Below are 26,806 nucleotides of genomic sequence, written 5' to 3' on the forward strand. Positions count from 1 at the left end.
TATGATTTGTAGTAGAGTCTAGGTAATATGATTTATAAAAAGTACAGTATGCATATAGTAGTGGTATTAGAACTGACCAGTAATGAGTCTGTCAGTTACTAATTGCATTCAATGTCGAATACGAGTACATCAGTTCGGAGGACGAAAAATACCATGAATTTATAACATTTAAAAGAAGGGAGGTTGTAATTGGATTGTCTTCAATTGATTTAATTTGGGCTGCATAATATGTTATCAAATGATTTCGATATAATGGCCGTATTTATACTAACAAAAATATAGGATAAATTGGACAACTATATTTAGGTGCAATACCTTCTAGTAATATAATATTTTAAGAGGTTTGTTATTCTGTAGAATTATATCGAACATCATTTGTTACATGAGAAGCAATGTTGGGCAAGATGGAAGGAAACTGTTTGCTATTGGAAGTAAATATTCCTGTTTGGGAGACAGAAAATTGAAAGCGAAGACGTGACTCATGGGAACAGGACAATTTGAATGAACAAAAAGCCCTTTCAAAGTAAGGATTTCTACAGATGTTATAACTTAGTAGAATTGGAGTTCTTTGCTGCTTGACCCTCCCACAGTGAAACTTTGAAAATATTTTTTTGGATAATTATTTACTTTAGCGATACCGTACTTATCTCTTATTTATGTAAACAATTGAGCAAGTAGTGAACGACATAATAAATAAGCGGTTTGTGGACGTTGAAAACGATAAATGGAAGTAAATAGAAATTAGATTTGTTTTTAATTTAGGCAAATATGATACACCGCCGAAAGAAACTAGAAAAAGTGTGTTTGAAAGATTCAGGGCGAACCTAACTTAAACTAACTTAACTTTCGGAGAGTGAGGAGTAGTCTAAAGCATATCTGAATGGAAATCACACAGAAAGGAATAAGGATACGAACGGTATCGCTAAATTAAATAATCACGTTTTGTTGCAGCAATAATAATTGAGTTAACAGTTGTTTGTGTAAATTTATTTGCAGATTGAGTCGTTACTGTCAACATATTGAAGACAGTTCAACGTTCCATTACTACAAAACCAAAGATAAGCAACCAAATTGCGTCCAACTAGTCTAAATAGTAAGGCAGTTTCCTTTCTTCTTCAGCCTTATTACCGAGAAGTCGTAAAGGACTATAACCTATACAAGACCAAAAATTATAATGTATTTAAGTTCCCGTATTCTTACGTGTAAAATAACGGTGTGGTAGCCTACTTATATACAATGCTTAGTTTTAACCCAGAAGTATGAAATGAAGTAACACATTGTATAGACCTACACATCTAGTCATATAATGTGCCAGGAAAATATCAAAACCCACCTATATGGCCAAAGAAAGGTATAATTTTGTTGAAATAATATCAGTTTTTAAAGTAGGTAGATTGAGCACTTAAAAGGGAACTAAATAACCTGGAGCTCATTGAAATATGAATATTCAGAATGGGCAAAGATTTATTTATAGAGATCAGTATGTTTACATGTCTTTCTGTAAACAAATTAATCTTAAGGAAATCATGTTTTAAGATTGAGTTCATGCAAATTTTCTTTTATGTAAACCAAAGATCTTGCCATATTTAGTTATACCTATGTTATGGTAGTTAAGTATACTTTATCATTGACCAAAGCTTTAGTAGAAATAGCCTATATTGTAATTTTTTTTACTTCGAAGTGTGTGCACTAATATAAGTATATGAAATGAAGAAATGACAAGTGCATCAAATGTAAAAGAAAAACGCCACCGGTGTGAAACTTGTAGCAAAGCATTTGGAACAAGTGCTGATCTCACAAAACATCGACGAGTGCACACTGGTGAGAGACCCTATACATGTGCGGAGTGTGGTGCAGCATTCAGTCAAGCAGGTGGACTTCGCACTCATATCCTCAGCCGACATAACAGTGATGGTCCAGTTTTTCATTGTCATCACTGTGGAAAGACGTTTCCTGTGAAAGAACGACTCAGGCTTCATTTGCGAACACATACAGGAGAACGCCCATATTCTTGCAAACTCTGTGACAAGACCTTTGCTCGGGTGGGGCAACTTGCTCAGCATTCACAAACTCACACAGGAGCACGTCCTCATCGTTGCGACAAATGTCCAGCTGCATATTCTTGTGCAACTAATTTAAAAACTCACCTGAAACGTCATCTGGGGCAACGAGATCATGTTTGCCATGAGTGTGGCAAGACCTTCGCACGCCGTGACGGCTTAAAAAAACATCTTGCCTGCTTGCATGGAAACCTGAGATCTTTTCATTGTGCAGTATGCCGCAAGGACCTAAAAGGCCATCTTTTGCAACACTTACGCACACATCTGCGTGAAAAGCCACATGCTTGCCCTGATTGTAAGGCTAGATTTGCTCAGCGTTCTCAGTTGACAGTACATCGGCGCACTCATTCTGGGGACAAGCCCTACAGGTGTCCTGTCTGCCGTCAGGCTTTCTCTCACTCTACAGCCCTTAAACTACACTTGCGCCGTCACACAGGTGAGAAACCTTTCCGTTGCCCCCTTTGTCCCTCCACTGGGTTTGTCCAACTGCCACACTTAAAAAAACATATGCGTTGTATACACAAGACTGACAAGCCCTATTTATGTCTTGGCTGTCGTAGTTTCTTTAAGACAAAGAATGAGCTCGATAACCATGAACAGAATTCACCAAAATGTGTCGAAGCCCACTCATCAAACACGCAATCAGATTCTGTTTCCAAAGATAAAGAATCTTCTCCCATGGAAACTGTTATGCCTGTTAACCGAATGCGAGTACTTCTAGCTGTGCTGTTGAAGAGGATATCCACCCCAGCTCGGCTTGATGCATTGGGGTTTGGTAGGAGACTCATTGATGATGTTCTTCGCGAATCTATTGAAAGTTCAGGTCGTAAAGCGTGCCTGGATCTTGTGGACGAAGGGGCACGCTTACGTAAAAATGTTGAAATTCTCTTAGATTGGACAGTACCCAAACAGTACATGGATAAATTCCGAAGAGAGAGTCGTTCAACAGAAGAGTTACTGGAGGAACTTACATCGTGACAAATCACATTTATTATTCATGAGTGTTGCCTTCACCTGGTTTTAAGTTTGACTGATTAATCATTATTATTATTATTATTATTATTATTATTATTATTATTTAATTTTTAGTCAATCTTCCCACCTAAGTGCTAAACATGTTACCTCATCTATGTATTTTGTAGGATGTTATCTTTTTATGATGTTTCTGTGAACCCAGTTAAATTTTCATCATGCATTTACTTTGTAAAAGTAATAGTTACTGTATAGCAGAAAGTAATTTAGGTTAAAATCATAGATACTGGCATTATCAATGCAGTTATATCAACATTCAAAGTTTATTTACATATTTGCAATTATTTTCAAGATACCAAAGAAAAATGCTTATTGAAATTGTGGTCTTTGAACAACCATATAGTTTGAACAAAAGAATTTATTTATGAAATGTTCATGTAGGCCTACTGTAAAAAAGTTATGAATTGTCAATTAACATCAGTTAGGCCTACTAATAGCAGAAGTAATCTATTTATTCTAATTAAAAAAAATACTGTAAGTAATGAAATATTGAAAACATGAAGTTAATGATGATAGAAGGTGATAAATTTCCGTTGTTGGAAAATGAATAATTGTGAGTTGATTGCTTTTGCAATTATTGAACACACAATAGGTTTATTTATAGGTCATTTACATATGTGAGTCAAATGAAATCCTCCTTTCTTTTTTTTCATAATTTATTGAACGAAAGTGGTACACAAATGTATCATTTTTCTACATACTCTCCATCTCCAGCACTTAAAAATTGCATGGATTCCTGTAAAAATTTCTTTTGGTCTAGTGTGCAGCCATTCATGCTCTGCTTGTTGCATCTCGTCAGACCTGAAAGTTTACTTCTGTCATCTCTTTGAGTTGTCCAAACATGTGGTACAGCATCTCGTATTTTATCTCTGCCTCTGTACAATGTAGCATTTGTGGTGGAGAGGTGAGACAATAGGAGGAAAGTTGTAATGCTTTTTAGTACGCTGACACCCACGTTTTAAGATAAGCCACTTGAAATTTAACTGCCACTGACTGGCAGAGATATAATCCAAAATCTTTAATCACTGGGAGCGAGGTCTGACAAGTACAGTGGCTGTGGAAGACACTCGAAATGCAGGCCTTGGATGGTAGCAACTATTATAGAGGCAGTATGGGACCGAGCATTGTCTTTTTTTTTAACGACGTATCAACTGCAAGGTTATTTAGCATCGATTAAATTGGTGATGGCAAGATTAGGCCGAGGATTTGCTGTAGATTACTTTACATTTGCCTTATGGTTGGGGAAAACCTCGGAAAAACCCCAATCAGATAATCAGCTCAAGTGGAATCGAACCCGCACCTGAGCACAACTCCGGATCAGCAGGTAAATGTCTTAGCCGACCGAGCTATGCCGGTGGCCGCATTGTCATGTTGCACATTTACTCAGAAATCGACTTGTTTCAATTTGATTGCAGTTGAATAGGACTCCTTAGAAGATCTGAATATGAGGTATTGGTGATAATGTTCTCCCTTGGCATGTAGTGCTCCAAAATTATGCCTCATCCCTTCCAAATTAGAATCAGACTCATCTTCCCTGCAGAGCTTATTTGATTTTGGTGAGGAGAGATGACTTTATTCCTTCCTCGTTCTCATGGTTTCTTGCTGGTGATAGTGGACCCATGTTTCATCACTATGCCTGTTGTTTTGAAAGATGTGACATGACATTAGCACTGCGATTGGAAAAACAACTGAATGTCACATAGCATGGTAGGGCTGTTACCATGGTGACAATGGTTGAGTTGCCAAAATTACAGTTCCCACGTGGTGAGTGCTCAACAGCTCTTTTGGCAACATTTATTGTGCACACAATGTTAGCATTGATACATTTTGTCTTTCATTCTTTGTCGATTTTTGTATTTTTTTTTTTTTACCTTTGCGTAAATTGTCAATGAATGTTTTAACGGCAGCCATCTAGCGTTAATCCCATGAGCTGACAGCAAATGTCAAGTAATACATAGCAAATCCTCGGCAACATAGCGCTGTAGTTCCAAGCTCGGTCGTTTAACTGTCACAAATATTGTATCAAATCTCATTAGGAAGCCATTGCCCTTTGTTTAAGCGCCATGAAAGTTCTTCACAGGCATCAATATGTCGCTATTTTAATTCTGGAGATAGTTGATGCGGTGTGTTGTGCCATGATTAATCTTTAGTATTGTGGCTATTTTATTCACCAACACTGGACGATTTTTCATATTAAGACTTCATAACTATTGCAGTGGATGCTGTCATTATAACACTCTGCCTGATCAAGTGGAGCATCTGTTGAAGAAAATACCGCCATTTTTTAAACTTATACCACTCATACACTAGCTACAGTGACACACATATATTAGCATATTGAAACTTCATTGGTTGATTATTTTCAAAATTGGTTTCACTCCTTCACTGCTTAAAAACCATGTGATTGAATGCTGCTCCTCTTTGGTGGATGTCTCGAGTGTTGCAGTCATTCTACTGAATGGCATGTTGCTTATCTGCACTTGTGCTCGCCACCTATAGGACATTTTGTGTCATTTGTAACAGTACTACCAATTTACAAGACAATGGCGCAGCATTTCTAATTTTTATGATACTTTTGAGGTTTTCATTTGACTTAATTATCTTAGTAGCCTATATAATTTATTCAACTAACTTCTAATATAGTACAAAGAGGTGCTTACATAGACATACTGATTTGTGGACAATAATTTAAGTGCTAAAATTGAAATTCTTATGACATTTTTTTTTCTTTCCATGTAATCTTCAAGTAAGGTATATTTATAAACGTAACTTATTTAATCTTTAGTTTACTGAAAACTGAATTAAAGATAACGTCTAAACCAATTAATAAGAAGAGAACATTTTCTAGGTGTTGTTGAATAATTTTTCAATTTTTGTTTAAAAATTTTGGCAAATGCAAACGGAAAAATGTCTCTTAAGTTACTAAATATAATGAAATGTTTACAAATATATTGCACATCTTGAAATAGGCACAGAATTTACCAAATTAAAAAATATTGATTGAGAGTTTCAGTAACATTTATTCGTATACAGAAATTTTTCAAATAACTGTCACTATTGTAGGCCTCTAGTAGCACAGCAGCTGAAATTTGTTCCATCAATGTTTATAAATATTCTTAGGAGTGAGCTATGATGATTTAGTGAGCAAATAGTTAAGCTTCTCTTAGAGTTGTTAAGTATCGTTTTGTAACCTTTCTGTGTAATATGTAACTTCAGTAATTTCTCTGGATGAATATTGCATGTTGTTCTTTATAATACTGTATTTATAATATAGTATATATACTGCTAGATATTTATAATACCATTTAATTGAATTGCCAAATTTGAAGTTATGTCTGAAATAATTTTGCACAACTAATTATGTCATAGATGATGACCTTTTCTATATTTCACTGGCCTTTGAAATGAATATAACACAGTTATAATAGCATAAGTATTTCATCTTGTATGCTTCATTTTAGTACATTTTGTACATCCTGTAATTTAATCTACTGTTCACTCTACAAGATCGTGTAAATAAGTGTAAATTTAATTTGATAAATGCCGTTGAATGCTACTATGTGGCTAATATAATCAGTATGTCTTTATGTAATCTTTGTACATTAGTACTGATGTATCATTATTCTATTCTACTGCTCGATAATGCCAAAACTTTTGTTTATTCGGCCATTTCAAGTGACCAAGTTAAAAATTGGTGCTCAGTGAGAAGTGTGTTGTACAATTTTGGTTTTATTGTGTTTGATCTTGTACCCAAAGTGATTTTGTAGTACAGTTCCAGAAAAGTAATGTCCATAGTGCTGGTAATGTGATAGTTATGCTTATGAAAAGATTGAATATTTCAACTTCTAGTGTACATAACTTAGGTATAGTCTGATTCTGCAGAATTTTGTGTGTAAATATTTGAAGTTTTTTGGATTGGCAAGATACTTCAAATGTTATGTCACTAATTTTAAAAGTTGTTTGGTCTCGAATCAGAAACATTCAGACATAATTCATTTTACTTATTTACGAATTCGTGTTTTGACTTTTATTTTGTTTTTCACTTTGATTCTTTGCTCTAAAATTATATTCTCTGTTTATAATGATAGATATATTTGCATGTTCATTTAAACATCACATGAAACATTTTTGTACTGGTTTCATTAATTAATACTTTAGTATGCATGAACTATTATGTAAATGTGGTAATTCTCTTTATATCATCACCACCATCACCATCATCACCACCACCACATCTCTTATACTGTAGTATATTTTAACAGTGTAATCATATAAGGGGGCCACTTTAATATTGAAGAAAATTTTTAAGCCATTGTGAGTACACCATGTTAATTGATATAAAAATAATCTCAGGATAAATAGTAATAGTTGATTTTTATAAATACACACACACAGTGATGCAAGAACATGGTGTATCTACATTGGAATTTAGTGCTTATTATAATATATGATGGGTGATGGTGTAATTCTTCTGGGGCTGTTGGTGGAGGCATCCCATGTTTGAGCATGTAAACTATTAAAATTTTAGTTATTTTTTTCTCCCACAATTTAGACAAATAATATAAAATTAATATTGGTTTTCCACTTCAGCTTTATGACACAGAAGTATTGTGGGTAGAAATCTGTGTTACTAAAATATCGCCATTTTACATTTCCACATACTGTTCTCCAACCAGGAGATAAACCATGAAAGGAATGTGCTTACTATTGCGTCATCTATTGGAGCGAAGTAGATAGATAATATTAGAGTTATAACGTCAGTTTAAAAATCATGCGCTCTCCTGCATATGTTATATTAAAAGACCGGGAGATTAACCGTAATCTACTTTTGTAACTAGGGTAGTATAAAAATGTGTATATCAGTGTTATCGTTTGTGCTTTGAGAGATAGCCAATAGAGAAACGAGTACTCACGTGTGTGACCTTATGACATCAACATTCATTCACAGCATCACCCCGCTCCGTCTCATTCCCTGGAGACTTTCTCGTGGTTGGAGTACAGTATACATGCCACGCGCGCACACACACACACTCACTCACTCACTCACTTTCTCTCCCCCCCTCTCACTCCCTCCTCTTATTACATTTGAAATTTACAGTATGTTTTTTTTTTTTATATTTACTTACATAGTTTCATTTGTAAGAATAGTATATTGAGGAATTTAGAAGTCATTTGCTTTAGCTATACTAGTCGCATAAATTGTAAAATACATTCCATTATCTTATTATTAATAAACAAGTAATTGTTCGTAGGGACAAACATTATCATCTGAATGAGGGAGAAAGATACACTTAATCTTCAAAATATTGTGATTTCTGTTCTCATTATCAGCAATGGGGAAAGTATATACCTATACCTTTTATTACTAGACAAACACTAGTTTCCTAAAAAAAAAAGTAACTTGGTTTAAATTGTGTTTCATTGGTATTTCTCTGAACTGAACATAATTGAAAAAGAAAGAGAGAAATCGAAGGAAACGAGTATATAGTACACAGCTTTGCTTTCTTCTAATTGGTGGTGCTGAACCAGCTTGTGATTTCAGCTTTTGTATATTAGAGCCATAGCCCAGAAAACAAGATATAGGCCTACTGTATCACTACATGACAATAATTTTTTATTGGCGGGCACATCAACACAAGAAATGGACAAGCACAAGTGTTATTTGTTCACTTGACGACAGTAATGAACAAAGGGCACATGTATTGTGCAATTCTTGATTTGGTACCCTTTATAGTAGAAAAATTGCCACCTTGATGTAGTGAAGTTTTGTTTAGCTTGTAGTTAAAATTGGAATTTGTCCTGTGGGTTTGTGTTTGGTGGAGATCTTTGTATTGTTTCTATATATTATCATAAACATTCACTCCATAATCAGATATTTTGAAAGATGGCTTTTGTTAATATCTGCATACTGTATAAAAATTGGTATTCAATGTATTGGAAAGCTTCTTCTACTACTATTAAAGCACTTAGGCATGAATGGCCCATTGTGCGCTCCATAAACTAGAAATCAACTAAGGATACTGCAGTTGGTGACCAGCAGTTAAGTAGATTACTAATCAATCTTCTTAATATATCCAGCTGTTTGCTGACAACATAAAGTCCACTATAGTCTATTCAGTTGTTGTTTTTCACGAGAAATGAGGGGTATTTTGATCGGTGTTCATTATAGATGCCTGTTGCTAGTAGCCAGAGTTGGGGTGTAGTCAATATATACTACAGGGCTGTGTCTAAGTAGATTACAATGAACTAATAAAAAGTAATATGGTTTTGTTTTGTTTTGGGACTTGAATATTGTTAGTCTTGTTTAAATGAGATCCTTTTAAGAGTACTTCATTAATTTTCCTTTCCTTAATTTTTTGTTTTTATAAGTTGATTTCCTAAGAAAAATATAACTATAATCGTGTACATTTTTATTCTCCCTCCTATGTAACTTTGGGTGCTGGTACTCTTAACTTATTCACTGCATGAAAAATTATACTTCCATCAATAAAATAACAACACAGAGATTCTAATTTTAGAGATAATGAAAGTAAAGGTCTAGGATTTTGAGAATATTCATGGCATTTCTTTCCACATTTAAATTATTTTTATTAGAGATATATATGTATGCTAGTCACTTCAAATAATTCTTCATTATAAGAGATATTAATTTCTGAAGAACTTCACTGTATTAAGTATATTACCTTCATTAATTGTCTACATCGTTTACATATACATTAATTAATTTATACCTATAAAGAATAATTAATTATATAGATAACACTGGAAAATATGATTTTTACATCCATTTGTAAAATCTTACTGTAGCTTTAGTAAAAGGAAGGTAATAGAATAAACGTTGTGAATATAGTTGAGTCCCTTTCATCCAAACCTCGGCAGTTCGAAAATCTTATTTGAACTAGAATTTGAAAAAGTAATGAAATGAAAAAGTACATTTCAGAATGAAGGTTACGCTCATTTCCACAAGTAAAGAATACTGCGCCCACATCACTTCTACACAGATGACAGTGATTGACGGGCCAGTAGGGGGTGATGTCTTGTTACAACTTCAGCTACTATTGGGATTCTTTCCATGTATTTTCTCTTGTTACTGGTTGGATTCTTTTCATTGTAATTCCTATTTTATGATAAATTAAATATAATAATAATAATATTTATTATCATTAATATTACTATGATAGAGTGGTTAGCAAGCTTGCCATTAGATCCAGCTTTCTTATCAGTTTGAGATATGAGTACACTGGGCTGCAAAAGAAATGCCGATACGAAATGACATTGTTTTCCAAGGACTTTAGCAAACATGGCGAGGTGGAAAGCAATTTTCCTGAGACTAGTTTTAAAAACATGTAAATACGACTTTTATAACATGTTCCTGATATTTAATATGACATGTTCGTGTTATTATTTAATATGAATTGATTTAAAATTATATTCATATACTTTTATTTTACAACATTAATAAGGATACTACACGAAAATAGTGAAACTGCAGCTTATATGGTATTCCACAGCCTTCCTTATCATCCATGAATGCTGTCGTTGTTACAATCGAGTCTGCCTGGTTGGCTCAGTTGGTATAGCACTGGCCTTCTATGCCCGAGGTTGTGGGTTCAGTCCTGGGCCAGGTCGATGGCATGTAAGTGTGCTTAAATGCAACAGGCTAGATTTACTGGCATGTAGAAGAACTCTGCGGGACAAAATTCTGGCACACCAGCGCTGCTGATAATAACCTCAGCAGTTGCGAGCGTCGTTAAATAAAACATAGCATTTAACATTTTGTTACAATTGATATATACGGTCAGTTTCATATTATATTATCAAAAAATATATCAATCTGAATTAAGGGGGGAAGAGCAACAGTGACTAGTTTAATGGTTGAATTGTTTGGACTTTTTCCATTGTTAATTTTCAAAAATCCACTCTTCGAAACGTTGTGCTACAATTTTTTTAAATTAGCAATGGAAAAAGTCCAAACAACTTACCCATTAAAAAAATGTATCAGTTTTATTATAAATATAAATAGTTTATTTATAATTTATTGAAGACATACACGAACAAGCTGAATGATGTAATGATAACAAAACATAATAATATTTAATCTTCCTCAACTTGGTGAGGTTGCCAAAGACAAAGAATGTTAAACAGTAACATTTAAGGTGACATTAAAAATGTCTTCCAAGAAATTTGTTTACAATAAACTGAAATTTACAGTAGATAATATTTCACAATAATGAAAATTTGCAGTAAAATAAAAAATACAGTTTAGACTTTATATGCAATGTGTTCTGTGTATCTCTATTTCTATTGTTTTCTAAGCGATGTCCTTGTTACATGATATATTTCAAATCAATAGCGACTTCGACTGGGCATTTCTTTTGCAGCCAATGTCAATGATGTCACTGACACCAGTTCTGATGGGTTTTCTTTATACTGTTTTATTGAAAACCCCATACTTCGAAGTAATGTACATACAGTACTCTTTCCATAAGAGAATTTGTAGTTACTGTCACTAGTTTTTTCTCACATACCATTCATTATGAACAAACTATCAGTGAGACTCCACTCGTATAGTAGGCCTTTTCCCAATTAGTTCGGATTAATGGGACTCTACTGTATTATTACAATTATTTTTCCTATCTTATATTTACTGGTACAATATCATGTTTAATGATTTTGAAAATCATTTGTTTATGTGGCATTAAACACAATGGCCTGGTGAATTCATGTGCAATAAGATTTATGTAAACTTCTTACGTGATTTTAATGCTGTTTCAGGCATTTGATGAAAAGGCATATATTAATTGATGTATATACTGACAATAACTATAAAAGTCATTTGAAAAGAATTAAAGTAGAACGTAGAACTGCGAGTGATGTTCGTGATGACTATGTTAGGATAGGAACCTTATTTACAGCAAAATAATGCTGTAGCTGAATTCTGAATTTACATTCATAATATGTCCCTTGCACTGTACTTACTGTGCTGTATTGACATTGATGAGTGTTTTGTAATTCGTTACCATCCTATGTTAGGTAGTCATAAAATAAATATGAGTCTAAAATGTTTACTATTGTAAATAGTTTATGTATAGGCAAGTTTTGGCCCTCCAAGGCTGTACCAGCACGGAACGAGAAAGTGAGGATGGGAGAGAGAGTATAATGTAAATTGTTGAAATATCTGCTTATTTAAATTTTCTGTTCGCATTCTTATTTCATCTAGCCTTAAACTCACATTTGTAATTATTACGTACATTGAAAAGATGATAATTTTTTTAGTTGTAGTTAGTGGCAGTTTCTGGTCTGTTGCTGGTTTGCTCAGCCCCTACTTCTACCACCTTCTTTATTATGTTCTTTTACTGTCTATACAAAACTAAAAAGGTATTGACAGTTCTCTCTCTCACATGCGGGAAGGTGACATTATGAAATTGTGCGGTGTGACTGATTGTGCTGTTGCCTTCTGTATAGGAATTGGAACAGCTGACACAAACTCATAAATTTGTATCATACAGATTCTTTGCCTAGACAAATATAATAATAATAATAATAATAATAATAATAATAATAATTTTACTATTATAATAGAGTGAATTTGTTACAGTTTGCAAACGATATGTAAGTTAGTATAAACCTTATTCAAGATTTCATGCTACAAATTATTTGAAGTTACAAAGAAAAGATGCAGTTTTTAACTCCATGGACTACCTTACATCAGCTAATAATGTCTCGTGGAAAAGTGTCGGGCTACATAAATTTGAGTGTTATAATGTAGCAAACAGTACAGAAAATAGTGGGGCGTGTGATTTATCTGGGCTAGGCGTTTGAGATATTAGTATCAGTAATAATGACGCGAAATCGATTAAGCCTATTTCATATTATACTAATGACTTAGAAGGGGCGAAAGATAATAGTGATCCTATGCCTGACGATCCCACAAGATGGATAATAAATTAATCCCTTCGCAATCATATTGCTAAATGGATGTTTTTTACGAAACGGATTTAATGAAGGAAATCTTATATCACAAAAAATAATGACTTAAGTCCTTTTGTCCTCCCACTGGAGATATGAAACCTAAATTCCTTACGTTAGTGTGCAAAGAAGAAACATTGCAGTGGAAGATTCCGCTTCTCGTAGCAAAATTTGCATCTTTTTTAATGTAGTCGGTAATATAAATACACATGCCACTGGAATAACTACGAAAACAATAGCCATGACAGGACCAGTAATTTCTGTGACACACTGTTATAGATTAAACTCTCCCGAACAAAATAGCTGGCCACCATGTGCTCGCTGTGAAAGAGTGAGCAACACCGACCTGTTGGTATGGACTCTGGCTGGCTGGTTTGAGTGGTTACCATGGTGATCCCTTGAAGCCGCTGAACTGTCAGTACCTTTCTAGTTTTGTAGACTGTAATTGAATTGAGTTTGGATTGTTACTCCTTTCAATAGCATTTCAATTAATTCTTTCTGAGCAGTGATTAGTGTAAGGTTCTCTGCAATCAACAGCAACACAACTTCGTGTTCAATCTGATGAGATATGGGATGTGACAATTGCTCTGTTATCAAGCAGATGAGAATTCTCACTTCTTTCATATGTGCTTACACCCAGCCTATTTCTTTCACAACTGGAGTCATTAGCCTGTATTGTGAATTTTGATAGCAGCCAGCCATGTGCCATGTTTTTAAACTCGACAGTGACTCAACTAATCCATTTTCAACATGAATTCAACATCCAGTTTGTATTAAAACCCCTCAGTTTGCATTTCGTGGAAGATAAATTAGAAATAAAACTTCAGGACAACTCACTACAGCTCTAAACATAGAGCAGACAATATAGAGTACCATAGGACAAGAGAGACTTTCGGCTTTATTAGTGTTTTCAACGGAAAAAGATTTTATTCTGGACATTTCCAATTTCAACGAGAAAGTTACTGATAAGTTTGCTCATAGACAGAACTACCTTTTCAAGTAGGACTAGGTATTTTTGAGGAAGGTGTTCAATATAATATGTACAGCATTCGGCATTTTAATTGTTTGTATGACAATAACAGCTGATCATATACTTAGCTAGTTATGGTTTATTCGAAATTTATTTATAAGGAACCCCCTTTCTTATATTTCATTACTTATTTCTTTCTGTCAGGGTTAACCTATGTTTCATGGATTGAAGGCTGTTTTCAGAATTTAAAAGTTCTGTATAAGTTAATTGCAACCACCAGTAAATTATACCAGAAATCGCTACTAGTTGTAGTGTAAAATACAGTTGCTGAGATAAAATTGCCTCAACACACTTCTTTTGAAAATCATTATTATAGTTCAAATATTCAAAACCTGATTTATTTTTGCCAGTCTCTTGCCAAAATGTAATAGTCTAGTCGCTAGTTGAATTCAATTACATTATAGCTTAATTTTGTTCTAATTTTATTGATGAATAAATCCAAAGATTATCCACCAGTCAATAGTAATCTTGAAAGTGATAAAATTAATTATGTACCACTTATTTATTTTAGTTCCTAATAGTGTCTTATTTCGCTGCCATTTCAACATGTTCATATTTGCAGTGGCGTATGCGACATTTCATTCTGTTGGGGGGGGGGGGGAGTTCCAATTAGATTCTTGTGCCGATAAAAAAGTATGTATCAATTGCATAGGTTCTTGATGCTTTTGAACCCCAACTAAGACCTTGAACTTCTTACTATGGCATTGTTTCCCTGCTAGGTTTAACTATTTCTTTATAAACAAAGATATATATATATATATATATATATATATATATATATATATATATATATAAAAAAGGTAAAGGTAAAGGTATCCCTGTCACATGCCATGAAGGCAGTTGGGGGGCATGGAGGTAGAGCCCCATGCTTTCTACGACCTCGGCACTAGAATGAGGTGGTGTGGTCGGCACCACGCTCTGACCGCCTTTTACCCCCAGGAAAGACCCGGTACTCAATTTTATAGGAGGCTGAGTGAACCTCGGGGCCGTTCTGGAAGTTTGGCAATGAGAAAAAATCCTGTCACCACCTGGGATCGAACCCCAGACCTTCCAGTCCGTAGCCAGCTGCTCTACCAACTGAGCTACCCAGCCGCCTATATATATATATATATATATATATATATATATATATATATATTATAAACAAATATATAAAGCAGAATATTATTGGTTGAAAACAATAATATAAATTAACATTTTCTTTTCAAGAACATTGTTTTAATTCATGTTGTTCTTTTCGAACACATTACACAAAATAAAACCAAAAGCTGTTGAGATATACTCCCTCCGTTCCAAAATGTGGTATGGTAACGAACAAAAGAAGTTTGATTATTGCACATGCACACACAAAATGTTTTGCAGTGTGGTATTCCGTTCAGTAGTGAAGGGACTATCAGACAGTGCAGTTGTGAATGTTTCTAATCTTCTGTAGTGCATCATACTATAATATTTAAATAGTTCATTATGAACAGAAATCAAATGGGTACCTGCTGTGGTGTTCCTGTTGCAGAAAACGTAACACCAACCCAGTCAATTTTGAATAGAGCTTCTAAGGAACCACAATCGTACAAAAACGGGTTATAATTTATTGCAGTTTTTATGTTAATTTTCTGTTAATGTTTCTTTTATTAATTTGACATCACACAGAATAAAATGTACCTAATTTTTATGTTTTTCTTATGTTAATTTATCAATCAAATAAGTATCTAGAAGATGGTCTGTGGATAAGCATCTAGAAGATGTATTAAAGTTACATTATATTACTGAGAACTTTAACAAATGTATACCATATTTTGGAACAGAATTAATGACATCTTTCTATACCATATTTTGGAACAGAGTATAACAAATTAAAATAAATTATTGAAACAGTAACTGAACATTAGATTAAAATAATATGATATATAGTATGGAAGCAAATTTTTATTAATCATAAACAGTAATTAAATATGAAACAGAAATAATATCACGAATATCAGATTGAAGTAATCATAACATTTTTAAAAGGATCATTTACCTATGAAGTTCACTGAAATCATTCCTTCTTTCTCTTCCCCCCCCCCCTCCATGGTGGAGCTTAACCCTAAACTCCCCCCAAACGGTATGCTACGCCACTGCATATTTTAAATGTTTACAGCATGCCAATCATTTAGTGCCATATATATATAACCTGTTTGTTTTTGTTATAACCAGACGGTTTCTGTTAACTCAGTTGTATTGTTATCCAGATTTTGTTAAGGGATGAGTATCCTTAGAGCCCCAGAAGAATGAGGGTTTTATTTTATGTGCAATGTTTAGTTTGTATTTTTCTTAATGTTGAGGTGCATGCATTTGTGTGTTTTTGTTACAAAGTAATAAACAGAATATAATCTCCTGTCAAAAAATGTTATTTATTATTGTTTCCTTTCTCTAATATATGGAGAACATTTGATCATTTTTATATTCATAAATATACAGGTACTTCTTTAATTTTGTGCAAGATGCTTTCAACAAAGGTCTCTTTCTAGTAAGACTCTTGGAGTGTGAAAAATAGTTCACATGTTTGAGACCACTTCTTGTTACTTTTAACAAACTAGAAACATTTTAAAAAGATTTGATGATACTAACCAAGTGTGCAATTTAATTAAGAAGAACAACTTTCATTTTGGCTAAAGTGAGTATTATTTATTCTACATTTTAAGTTATTCTTAAAATATCCTGCTGGGTGTCATATGTCTTGAATAAGTTCTGTTTTCAAGTTTAAAAGAAATTGTAATCCTGCAGATCAATTAGCTCACCTTATCTTCACAGAAGCCATTGTAATGGTTCAATATGTCTTTAATCTAAGTTCGAGATGCGATGTTCTTATTTTAATGGTTCATTTCAGTAATGAATCAAGAATTGAATATCTTTATATGACGTTAGAAAATCTTGGTTTGTGGGTGTTTCGGTTTGAGAATTCAAATAAGTGTAAAAATGAAATTTCTTCGTAGTCATAGAAAAGTGGATAGCCATGCAAGAATGTTTATTTTTATGCCTCTTTTTTGTGTTGCTTTCAAAATTTCTGCATATTATTGGCATATACTGAGTGTCTGTTCATAATACAGAATGCCAGACTGCATGTGTACCAGTAAATAGCATCTTGAGCAGATTGCTCAGTGGCACAGTGCAACTGAACATGCGATATTGTTTCCCGAATACATTTGAAAATAAGATGTTACAAATGTTTAATCCATAAAAGATGATGAAACTACATGACTTTTCGATTTCAAACATTACTGTACATTACCTAAAAACTACCCATCGACTCATGCAGCTTCGTGGTGGATGTTTGGTTTTAGTTTTTATAAGTTATGTGGGTTTATTTGTTCTGATCTTAGTGTTGTAGTCTAAGGCAGTGGTCATCAGCATCCACTGAAATGGGTAACGGGTAAGCAGTGTATCGCAATATGCACCAACGTGCAGACAGCATACCCTCTAGCAGCCATGGATACACGATAGTAGAGTCTCTTATCCACGGGTAAGAGACGCTAGCCTGAGGGTGCACTGTGCTGATGACCACTGGTCTAAGGCATCATGCGTGGACTCACATTATGGAAACAGTACTTAGCTGGTGTATGCTACCAGTACCCACCCAGCCTTGTGATGAATTTGGGGAGCTACGATAGGTACCGGTAGCAAAATCTGATTCTGCAAACCAGCTATAAGAGCTGGAAGGGATCATTGCATACCACAATACTCATTGGATGATTGTTCACCTCTGCTGATGCATGTGGACGTGAGGCCAGCAGGTGACTGGTTGGCCTTGCCTTCTACCGGCTGTCGTGCCAAGGATTTTTATGTGTGTTTTCATTCTGTATATTCTAGTAGACCAGTATTCTTTATTTTGGGAGTTTACATAGGCATGGAGATGGAACCATACCTCATCTAAGGACAGAGTAAGATGTAGATTTGTGTGTCTGTCATGGACTTGATTCAAAATCCACTCATAAAACATAGCCTGGGTCTTAATTTTCGAGTCACATTAACTTTTTAAGGTTTTTTTCATGTAATAATTTTGTAATTCTATACACTGATGAGTCCACACCTGTGGAGTAATGGTCAGCGTGTTTGGCCGCGAAACCAGGTGGCCCGGGTTCGATTCCCGGTCAGGACAAGTTACCTGGTTGAGGTTTTTTCCACGGTTTTCCCTCAACCCAAGATGAGCAAATGCTGGGTAACTTTCGGTGCTGGACCCCGGACTCATTTCACTGGCATTATCACCTTCATCTCATTCAGACGCTAAATAACCTAAGCTGTTGATAAAGCGTCATAAAATAACCTACTAAAATAAAAATATACACTGATGAGCGTGAAATTCAAATTTGTTATGCCAAACATCTACTGGATTACTGAGAGTAAATTGTTAGACTATAATCAATGTACTCTAAAGTTTCTTAAGTGAGGACCCTACTTTATGTTCAATGTTTTTCTTCTATATGCTCTATGCAGAGAAAGATAAGAGTGAGAAAGAGCTGGAAAATAAAGAATAATATTCTACACCTGCACATTACTGAAACTTGTTTAATTATGATAAAGACATCATCTCCATTAGCCAGTGAGACATATATAATGGGTATATAAAGATTAAAGTGAAAATATATAATGAATTTGGAATAGAGCAGTCATTACCAATCTGTCAATAAGTATTGTAGTTCGCTTACACTGATAAAGTGTAATATCTATAATACTTTCCATTTGTTTAATTTCCTCAACTAGGTTAAGGATCATTGTAAGACTTGGAACTTAACACCAGGAAATAATTTTTTAGGTTATCTTTGAACTTGGCAGGTCTTATATGTAACACAGACAAATTGAACATAAATATTCGTTCTATAGAAAACTTTAAAGTTTGCCGCATTGCACTGCACTGGAAACAAGAATCGTAAACCTAGTTTGTCTTATGGCTGTTCAATGCTGAGTATTGCTTGTGCAGAGTGCAAGAGCTTGAAAGTCCTGGCATTTGTAAGTATTAAATGAAAATTGTTTTAAACGAAAGTTATTTGAGTATAACGGGAAATTATTACTGCTGGTATATCTTTCTTGTATGTAACCTTGTTAATTTAAGAAGCTACAAGTAATGACTTCATTTTCTTAAATAGCACCATGTGCATTTTATTCAATGACTCATTTAACTTCTTCAAGGCCTTTTCAGGACTATCACAATGCACCATTTTAATAAACAGAACATTGGGGGGGAAATGGAACTCAAAGTGTACCCAGTTACTGCAAGTCTGAAGTGAAAGACCACTCAGTTAAGCTTTGGTACTCCAGCTTAAACAGACCATTGATCTGCTGAAAGTAGTGACCTTTGGAATTAATTAGTGTTGTGGGATTTATAGATTAATCGATCAATTTCTGTTGTAAGATTAAATGCTCAAAAATAATTAATCGAATAATCGAGTCGATTAAAATTAATCAGTTGTAGTTGATATTAATTATTATTTTGTTAATACAAACTCATACCCTAGATCATATATGTAACAGATATGTCGGGGTTATAGGCTTTGAGGTTAACAACTTTTGCCAGGTTTACTACGCTGCCATCTAGTTGTTACATAAGGAGTAACTTCACAATACCCATTTGAATTGCATTAGCGACTGTACTGCCATCTCGTGTTCGTTTACGGCGGATGGGTGGCGATCCTGGCGGTTGTTCTCTTCAAAGTGCTGCCGATTTTAACGTAGCGAGGAGTTATCTGTTACATATATGATCTAGCCTCATACTAAAACTTCCGACAATATTTCTCTCTCGGAAATTGTTTATTTAAAAGTATAATAGTACTGTTATATTCTAACTGTAAACCAGATAGCGTAGGGAAAATGTTTGCACAAACACTTCAGAAAAAGAGGAGATATGAGGAGAGTGACCTAGTCTACCTCTATTGAAAGTTGAAACACAATGCGAAATCCTTATTAAGTTTTATGGTTTTCCAAGAAAACTTCCACCTTGTTGTCACCTCATCTTCCTAGCATATGAAATACATACTTTCTGGGATTCGTCCCCCTCATCCCTTATAAAATAGCCATGTCTACACTGTGTGTGAGAGCATTACTACCTTCTTCTCTTTCTAAAATCTGGTAATTCAATTACAATAGGGGCCAGTCTTCCGTTTCGACTGCTGTACTGCAGTTGCAGTTTCTGTACTGAGTTTGTATATGGAGATTGTGTGTTTAGTTTGATAAAGGAGAAAAAAAGTCAGTTTTCTGTGATTTGTGAAAAGTGTAAACTCCGTTATCTCATATGAGAATTTGAGAGGTAAACTCGGTGAAACGTTTGGATACGAAATGCTTGACAGAAAAAAGTTCTTCGTGTTTAGTGATGCAAGAAACATTGTTACTAAATGTAGAGCAGCACTTAATTCGGAGCATATGAATGCACTCACATGTTAAAAATAATGGATGAAGCAGTATTAACTAGGTGAGTCTTCATACTTTTTGTTATTTATGTTTGTCTCAAAAATTCCCGGAGAAATTGACATAATAAATATGTTAATAAGTAATTAAAATAGTTGTTTTGTAATATAACAATACAATGTATACAGATATACAACATTTAATACTTATGCTTATCACTGAACACAAGTTAAATTTAACAATAATTGTGTAGGTATTACGATAGATTAAAACATTTTTTCAACTCAGTTAATCTATCAATCGATTAAATATTTTGATTGATCAACAGCACTAGAATTAATGTATAATTACAAACTTTGGATAAATGACACCCTAGATCATTCTAATGTTGGCTGCTAAATGGATTTACAAGTATCAATAATACATTGCTGCTTGTCCTCTTGTGGTGCTGGAACATTTTTATAGTGTCCCTGACCTCTCCCCAAAAAAGTGTAATGTGATATGGTGAGAAAAATGAGAAGGCCAGTTATCTGATCCACCATGTCCAATCCATCTACCAGGTTCAGAACACGAAGGGTTCTTAAGGTGTTACGTGCTGGGCAGTCATCATGTTGGTACCACATAATAATTCCGTTCCTCGAAGGTATGGCCTCCGAAAGATTAGGCATATTGTCTACCATTTAAGGTACCATTTATAAAATTAGGCCCAATAACAGTATGGCAATGCTACAAAGTACCATTTTACTTTGGACTTGTAGTATTTACAATTGTACATACACTATAGTTCCATATTCTTTAGCATTCCTCAATGTTTTATTTATTAGAATGGTACACATTCTGATATATTTTTGAACAGGCCTTGAAGAGGTTAAATGATTCATTGAATTAAATGTACATGACGCCATTTAAAGAAATGTCATTACATGTATCTTCTTAATGGCAAGGTTACAAGAAAGATATAGCCACAGTATTAATTCTCTGTTTTACTTAAACAACTTTTATTTGAAACTATTTTTCATTTGGTGCCTAAGAAAAATTTTATTTTGGGTGAAGATAAATGGGATATTCTATATATACATACGTCTTGGAACTATATATATATATATATATATAAAATTCTGGTTATGCTGCTGTAGTGTTTTGAGTTTAAAAATAATGAAAAAATATAATAAACTGATTTTATTGCTTGTGCAAATTGTGACTTATTATTTAAAATTATTTGGAACAGTAATGTGTTCAGTTCTTGTTAATTTGTTAGAGGAAACTAATTAAACCATTTTTTATTGTCCGGAAGACGAAAATATGTACTATGTGAACCTATTTGACTGTTTGATTAATTGCTACTATGAATTTAAATTAAAGGAGAACTGAATTTTCGAACTCAACTTCTACTTCTTACTTCGAGTGCATAAATCAAATACTGCCCATTTTTTTCTCGCACATCATACTGGTTGCCTATAAACTAGACATCTTCATGTAGAGAAATGGCGTGGCATCTCTTAAGATATTTTTTAATTTTTCTCAGGACAATTGCAAAAGCTTGACTATAGTTAAGCTGAGATATTATAAAATATGTTATGAAATGGGAATTTTAGGGTAAAGCATTAACATTATGATGAAAAAGTTACACCCTTCATGAGTTTTATGTGAATTTCATTTTCTTGTTCTATAAGATAAATCAAAGTAGCGATTTATTATATTGAGTTGAATGAACTACATATAACTTTTTATAAGAGTACAAAAAATAAATTATTAATTGTAAAAAAGTAAAACAAATTATTGTCTATCGGTCTTTAGAAGCAGTTCACATGAATTTTGACAAAAGGATTGCATAAGACCCTGGCCTGTAAAATGTTTGTATCTGAATTTTTCTCATATATTGTGAAAATTCTATCCACATATGAAATTATAATGTATCCAAATGTTGGACTTCATTAATTCTCTGTACAGAATCCACGGCCCCCCCCCTCCCCTACCACCATCAGTTATTATAACTTGCCATCCACCCACCTTTCCTCCCCCATAAAGGTTTGGTGAGTGTCTGAAAATTTATCTCTTGTGTGACGCAAAAGTAAATTCAATCTAATCTGTGCTAATTATTTTTAATGCTGTTAAAACTGTGCTAAAATTAGTTATTTGTGTGACTTGTATAATCCAAAATAGTTAACGTGTGGAAGAGTGTATGTTTAGTTTGAAATTGCATAATTGCTCTAAGTGAGAAATGAACTAATCCATAGTACCATATTCTAATGTGGGCGAATGTATTTATAATAATGCAAGGCTTATTTTACTAAGACTATTTTTGATCTCTGTATAATATGATATAATGCACTAATATCTTCGGACAGTGATAATGCATCAGTTCAGAAAGTGGCCTTTGCGAGAATGAAGATGTGATTTGAAGTGAAGTAACTGAATAATATTGAGCATAAACAAAATATTGCATGCTCGAATGAGAAGGTATATTTGAATAAAAAGACCACTAATTGAAGGTCGTGGTAATTAATGAATTGTGAAGCAAGTAAGTGTGTAGATTATATAATTAAATTTCTTTTCCACTGTGTTTATATATAATAAAAGTTTAAGATCCATAATGCAGGTCTGGTGGCTAAAGACAGTATCACATGAAAACCTGTGGAAAACAACGGACCATATAAAATCTGGAAAGATGTCAAATACAAAAAAAGTGGAAGTGGATTGGAGAGAGAAGGTGGTAATATTACCAACGCAGCTTTTGATTGGAATCCCAAGAAATAAGTAGAAGAAGAGGCAGACCTAGAATCATCTGGTGGGATACAGTTCGAAATGAAGGAAGAAGGTGAAATGAGATCAAGGCATTGGCAAGAAGCAGAATTCGCTGGTGAGCTTTCATCAAGGCTCTATGCTTCCCAGAGGAATGACTCTTTTTCACTGACGTCCAATTTGTAAGATTAGACTCTAGCAAAGTATGTTTCAGAATTAATATTTTGTTCCTACAAATTGTTAATTATATTCAGTTCTCCTATTTTAAAATATGCGTGTTCAATGTTTTGCATTTTTTATGTGGTGTTCTCCCTTGTACAAAAAGGTAATTGAATTCTCAAGTACAGTTTATGAACTGTCGTAAAAAGATGTATAATCGTATGAAAAGAGACAAACATATTTTTTATTACTTAAAACAGGTATATTAAGATGTTATTAAATGTAATTTTTACACAGTTTTAGTCATTTTTTTAAACCTTATAGTATTACAGAATAAAAATGTACCTATTAGAAATTTCTATAAGTACTGTAACAAGTTTAATCAAGAAGTTTATATTTAGTAAAAATTCGTCATTCAGAAGCTAAATGAAAGGAAAATACCTTCTATAATGTAAATAAAAATACACTCACTGGAAAAAAAAAAAAAGCAAAACACTTCAATTTTTCTTGAATTTAATTTTAAGGTATATCACAATAAAGTAAGGACATACTTTAGTTCATATAACACATTTGGAGAGTTTATTTAGAGACATTTTGAGAACTATAGCCTACTTGTCTTTTAAAGAATATGAAGCAGAATGCACTTTAAAATTATAAAATAATTCACTAAACAACACTAAAAAAAAGTGTGAAACCCAAAATACAGAATTGATATATGCAGTTCTTTTTCTGTATATCACAGTCAGAACCTTAGTAATAGTATTGTCACCCTGGCTCTAATCACAGCCTCATTTCGATTGGGCATATGGTATGAGTTCTCATTCCTCCCATATTACAGGCAGAAGATCATCCAGTGTATCAAGAAATCGACTCAGCTGTGTGCTGGCTACACTATACGCCCAGTCCCAGTTATATCGAGGTACACAATAAGCAATGTGAAGGCAAGTGTTATCATGCATTAGGAGAAAGTTCTCTCCAACTCCAATGAAAGGTGGAAAAGTGATCATATGACTGGTCAGAATATTGTCGATTTTTTGGTGAGCTGTCAGAGACCATTCTCGACTAATACTAGATCGGTGCATGCTGCAACGCTGACCCATCCCAGTCCGGATGATGATCGAGTCTTCCGTGGAATGACGTTCTTGCTGAGAAATTGCAAAGAGTATATTATTCTGCAAACACTTTCCCTCCCATCTGGTAAACTTAAGCTGAATTGGGACTCATCTGTAAAGATCACTGTTCCACACTACTCCATGGTCCAGTTTCGATGGTCATGAGCAAACTGAACCCTAGCAACATGGTATTCCCTTGTGAGTAGAGGTCCTATGGTGGGTCTCTTGGATTTTAAGTTTGCTTCGTACAACCTCATTCTTTGGTTGATGTTCACATGCCGTACTTACTGCATACAATACCTAGCCTCCACAGCTTGTGTGCCAATTGCAAAGAACATGCATCGCAGTAAAATGATCATCATGCTCCGAAGTACTTTACTGATAATCTGAACCTAGCTTAATCTCTGAAGAGTTCCGCGCACATTAGATTAAGATGTGCCTACAACTTGTGCCACATAACGAAGTCTGCAACCATCCTTTAATAATATAATAGCTCTTGCAGCATTTTCAGGACTGAGTCATCCCCCATCATGAAGAATTTACACTCGAGACAGATTGTGAAAAAACTCGGAATGTCTCAAAAGATGCATGGAATCAGCTTTATCAGTAACCAGTAAACAAGTAAAGTTGAAAGAGATCTTTATGTACAATGTTGTAAAAAGAGACATAAGTCGCGCAAAACTTATGGCTGTATGTTTTCAGTTAGAAAAAAATTGAATTGTTAATTAAACAGAATATCTGTATATTATTGTGTTAACAAAAATATTTTCGATAATTATGTTTATCAATAGCATTACCTAACTTAGAACTTATAATAAAAAGTAAGAAAATGTGTTTCGCCTTTTTTTGTCAGTGAGTGCAGGTTAGGTTTTGGTACCAGAAATCTTTTGTCTCACTAGAGCATATAAATAAAATAATTTTCTTATTTGACTGGATTCTCTATATATAGCGTAATGAAGTAGCTTATATAAGTACACAAAATTTGTTTATATCATGTTACTTTTTGAGAAATTATAAAAACTGAGTATGGTTTAAATTATTTTCTACCAAAACTCACTGCCTCATACACACACATGTTCTTTTATATGCGTACATATAAATTTATATGCATTTGATGTAATTGATAACTCGAACAGAATAGAAACATTTCAAATAAAATCACCGTATTCATTTTTGAAAATAATAAAGTTGAGACAGTGTCTCTGGAATGAGAAAGGAGAGCACATTTTAAGAAGGTAGTGACTTTTGGAAAAGTAGCTTACAATTTATTAATCTGCACTTCATGTAATAAAGTTAGTATCAAACAAAATTTAAGTTTGAAGTTTTGTATTCACTTATGATGGTAAAATAAAGTATACCGGTGCAATTTGTTAGTATATTTTACAGTATTTCTTCTTAATTGAGATACATGTCTAATTATTCAGTAATGCAAATGATTAACATAGTAACTACTGCACTTTGCTTATATGATGTAGCAGTGAGGAGAGAATATTCCTAAATAATCTTGAAATGGTATAGGCAGAATTGTAAGAATAAACTCTTCACCTTACTTTTTTTTATTGTAAGTAAACTTAACTCTGCATATCATGAAAAATCCCACCACATGTGTGTAAAGATCTTGATTTCATGAATAGTAAAAAATATTACGGAAAGCAAAATCTTGGGGCGTCAAGTTATTTAGCAGTGTCGTGTTTTCTATGTTAATCTTAAAAATTATTTCAGAATTCTCAGTTTGCACTAAATTTTAGAGTAATTGGGATATATTCTTTACCTCATTTACATACATGTTACTCAGTATCCGTTTAGTAGCCATTTTCTGTTAACAGCATAAATTTTTATCTGTTTCTCTTAGCTGCTCTTGATTATTCTATGAAGTTATGGTCATATTTACTTTGGTACCCCTAACTTTGATGATGCAATTATTATTTCTATTGTCAAAGAATTAGTATATATATTTATTTAACCTGGTAGAGATAAGGTTATAAGGCTTTCTCTTCCCTTCTACCAGAGGATTACTTACTTAGTTACAAATGGCTTTTAAGGAACCCGCAGGTTCATTGCTGCCGTCAGTCCTCCAGCTTGGGGGTTGGGCAAAGGATTAACAACCCATCACCGTAAAAAAAACAGCTTGTTAGGAATCCATACAATAAGCCTCAGAATGGGACTGATTCTCTGGCACTACCAGGGGATTACAACTACAGTATTAAGAATACAATTACAATTAATATTAAATTTACAAATACAATAAAAATCAAAGTACTAAAAGATTAACTGATTAATAAAGGCTAGACAGTTTATTGTAGAAGTTAAGAAGAAAGAAAGATTTT

At 33.8% G+C, this 26,806-nt stretch overlaps 1 protein-coding gene across 2 annotated transcripts; it reads left to right on the plus strand.

Moving 5' to 3' along the window:
* Positions 1 to 9: 9 nt before the first annotated feature.
* Positions 10 to 25,872, plus strand: LOC138713654 (zinc finger protein 470-like). Of its 2 annotated transcripts, XR_011335967.1 has the most exons (3): positions 80 to 523; positions 997 to 1,351; positions 24,206 to 25,872. XR_011335967.1 is itself a non-coding variant. In XM_069845912.1 (2 exons), exon 2 carries the CDS (start codon positions 1,716 to 1,718, stop codon positions 3,036 to 3,038), a length of 1,323 nt encoding a protein of 440 aa, XP_069702013.1. In that variant the 5' UTR covers positions 10 to 523; positions 997 to 1,715; the 3' UTR covers positions 3,039 to 14,849. The 2 variants fall into 2 exon arrangements, 1 of the variants encoding a protein (XP_069702013.1); XM_069845912.1 differs by lacking the exon at positions 24,206 to 25,872 and having other exon boundaries at positions 10 to 523; positions 997 to 14,849.
* The last annotated feature ends 934 nt before the right edge of the window (positions 25,873 to 26,806 follow it).

This window comes from Periplaneta americana, chromosome 14 (assembly GCF_040183065.1).
Source record: "Periplaneta americana isolate PAMFEO1 chromosome 14, P.americana_PAMFEO1_priV1, whole genome shotgun sequence".
Classification (NCBI taxonomy): domain Eukaryota; kingdom Metazoa; phylum Arthropoda; class Insecta; order Blattodea; family Blattidae; genus Periplaneta; species Periplaneta americana.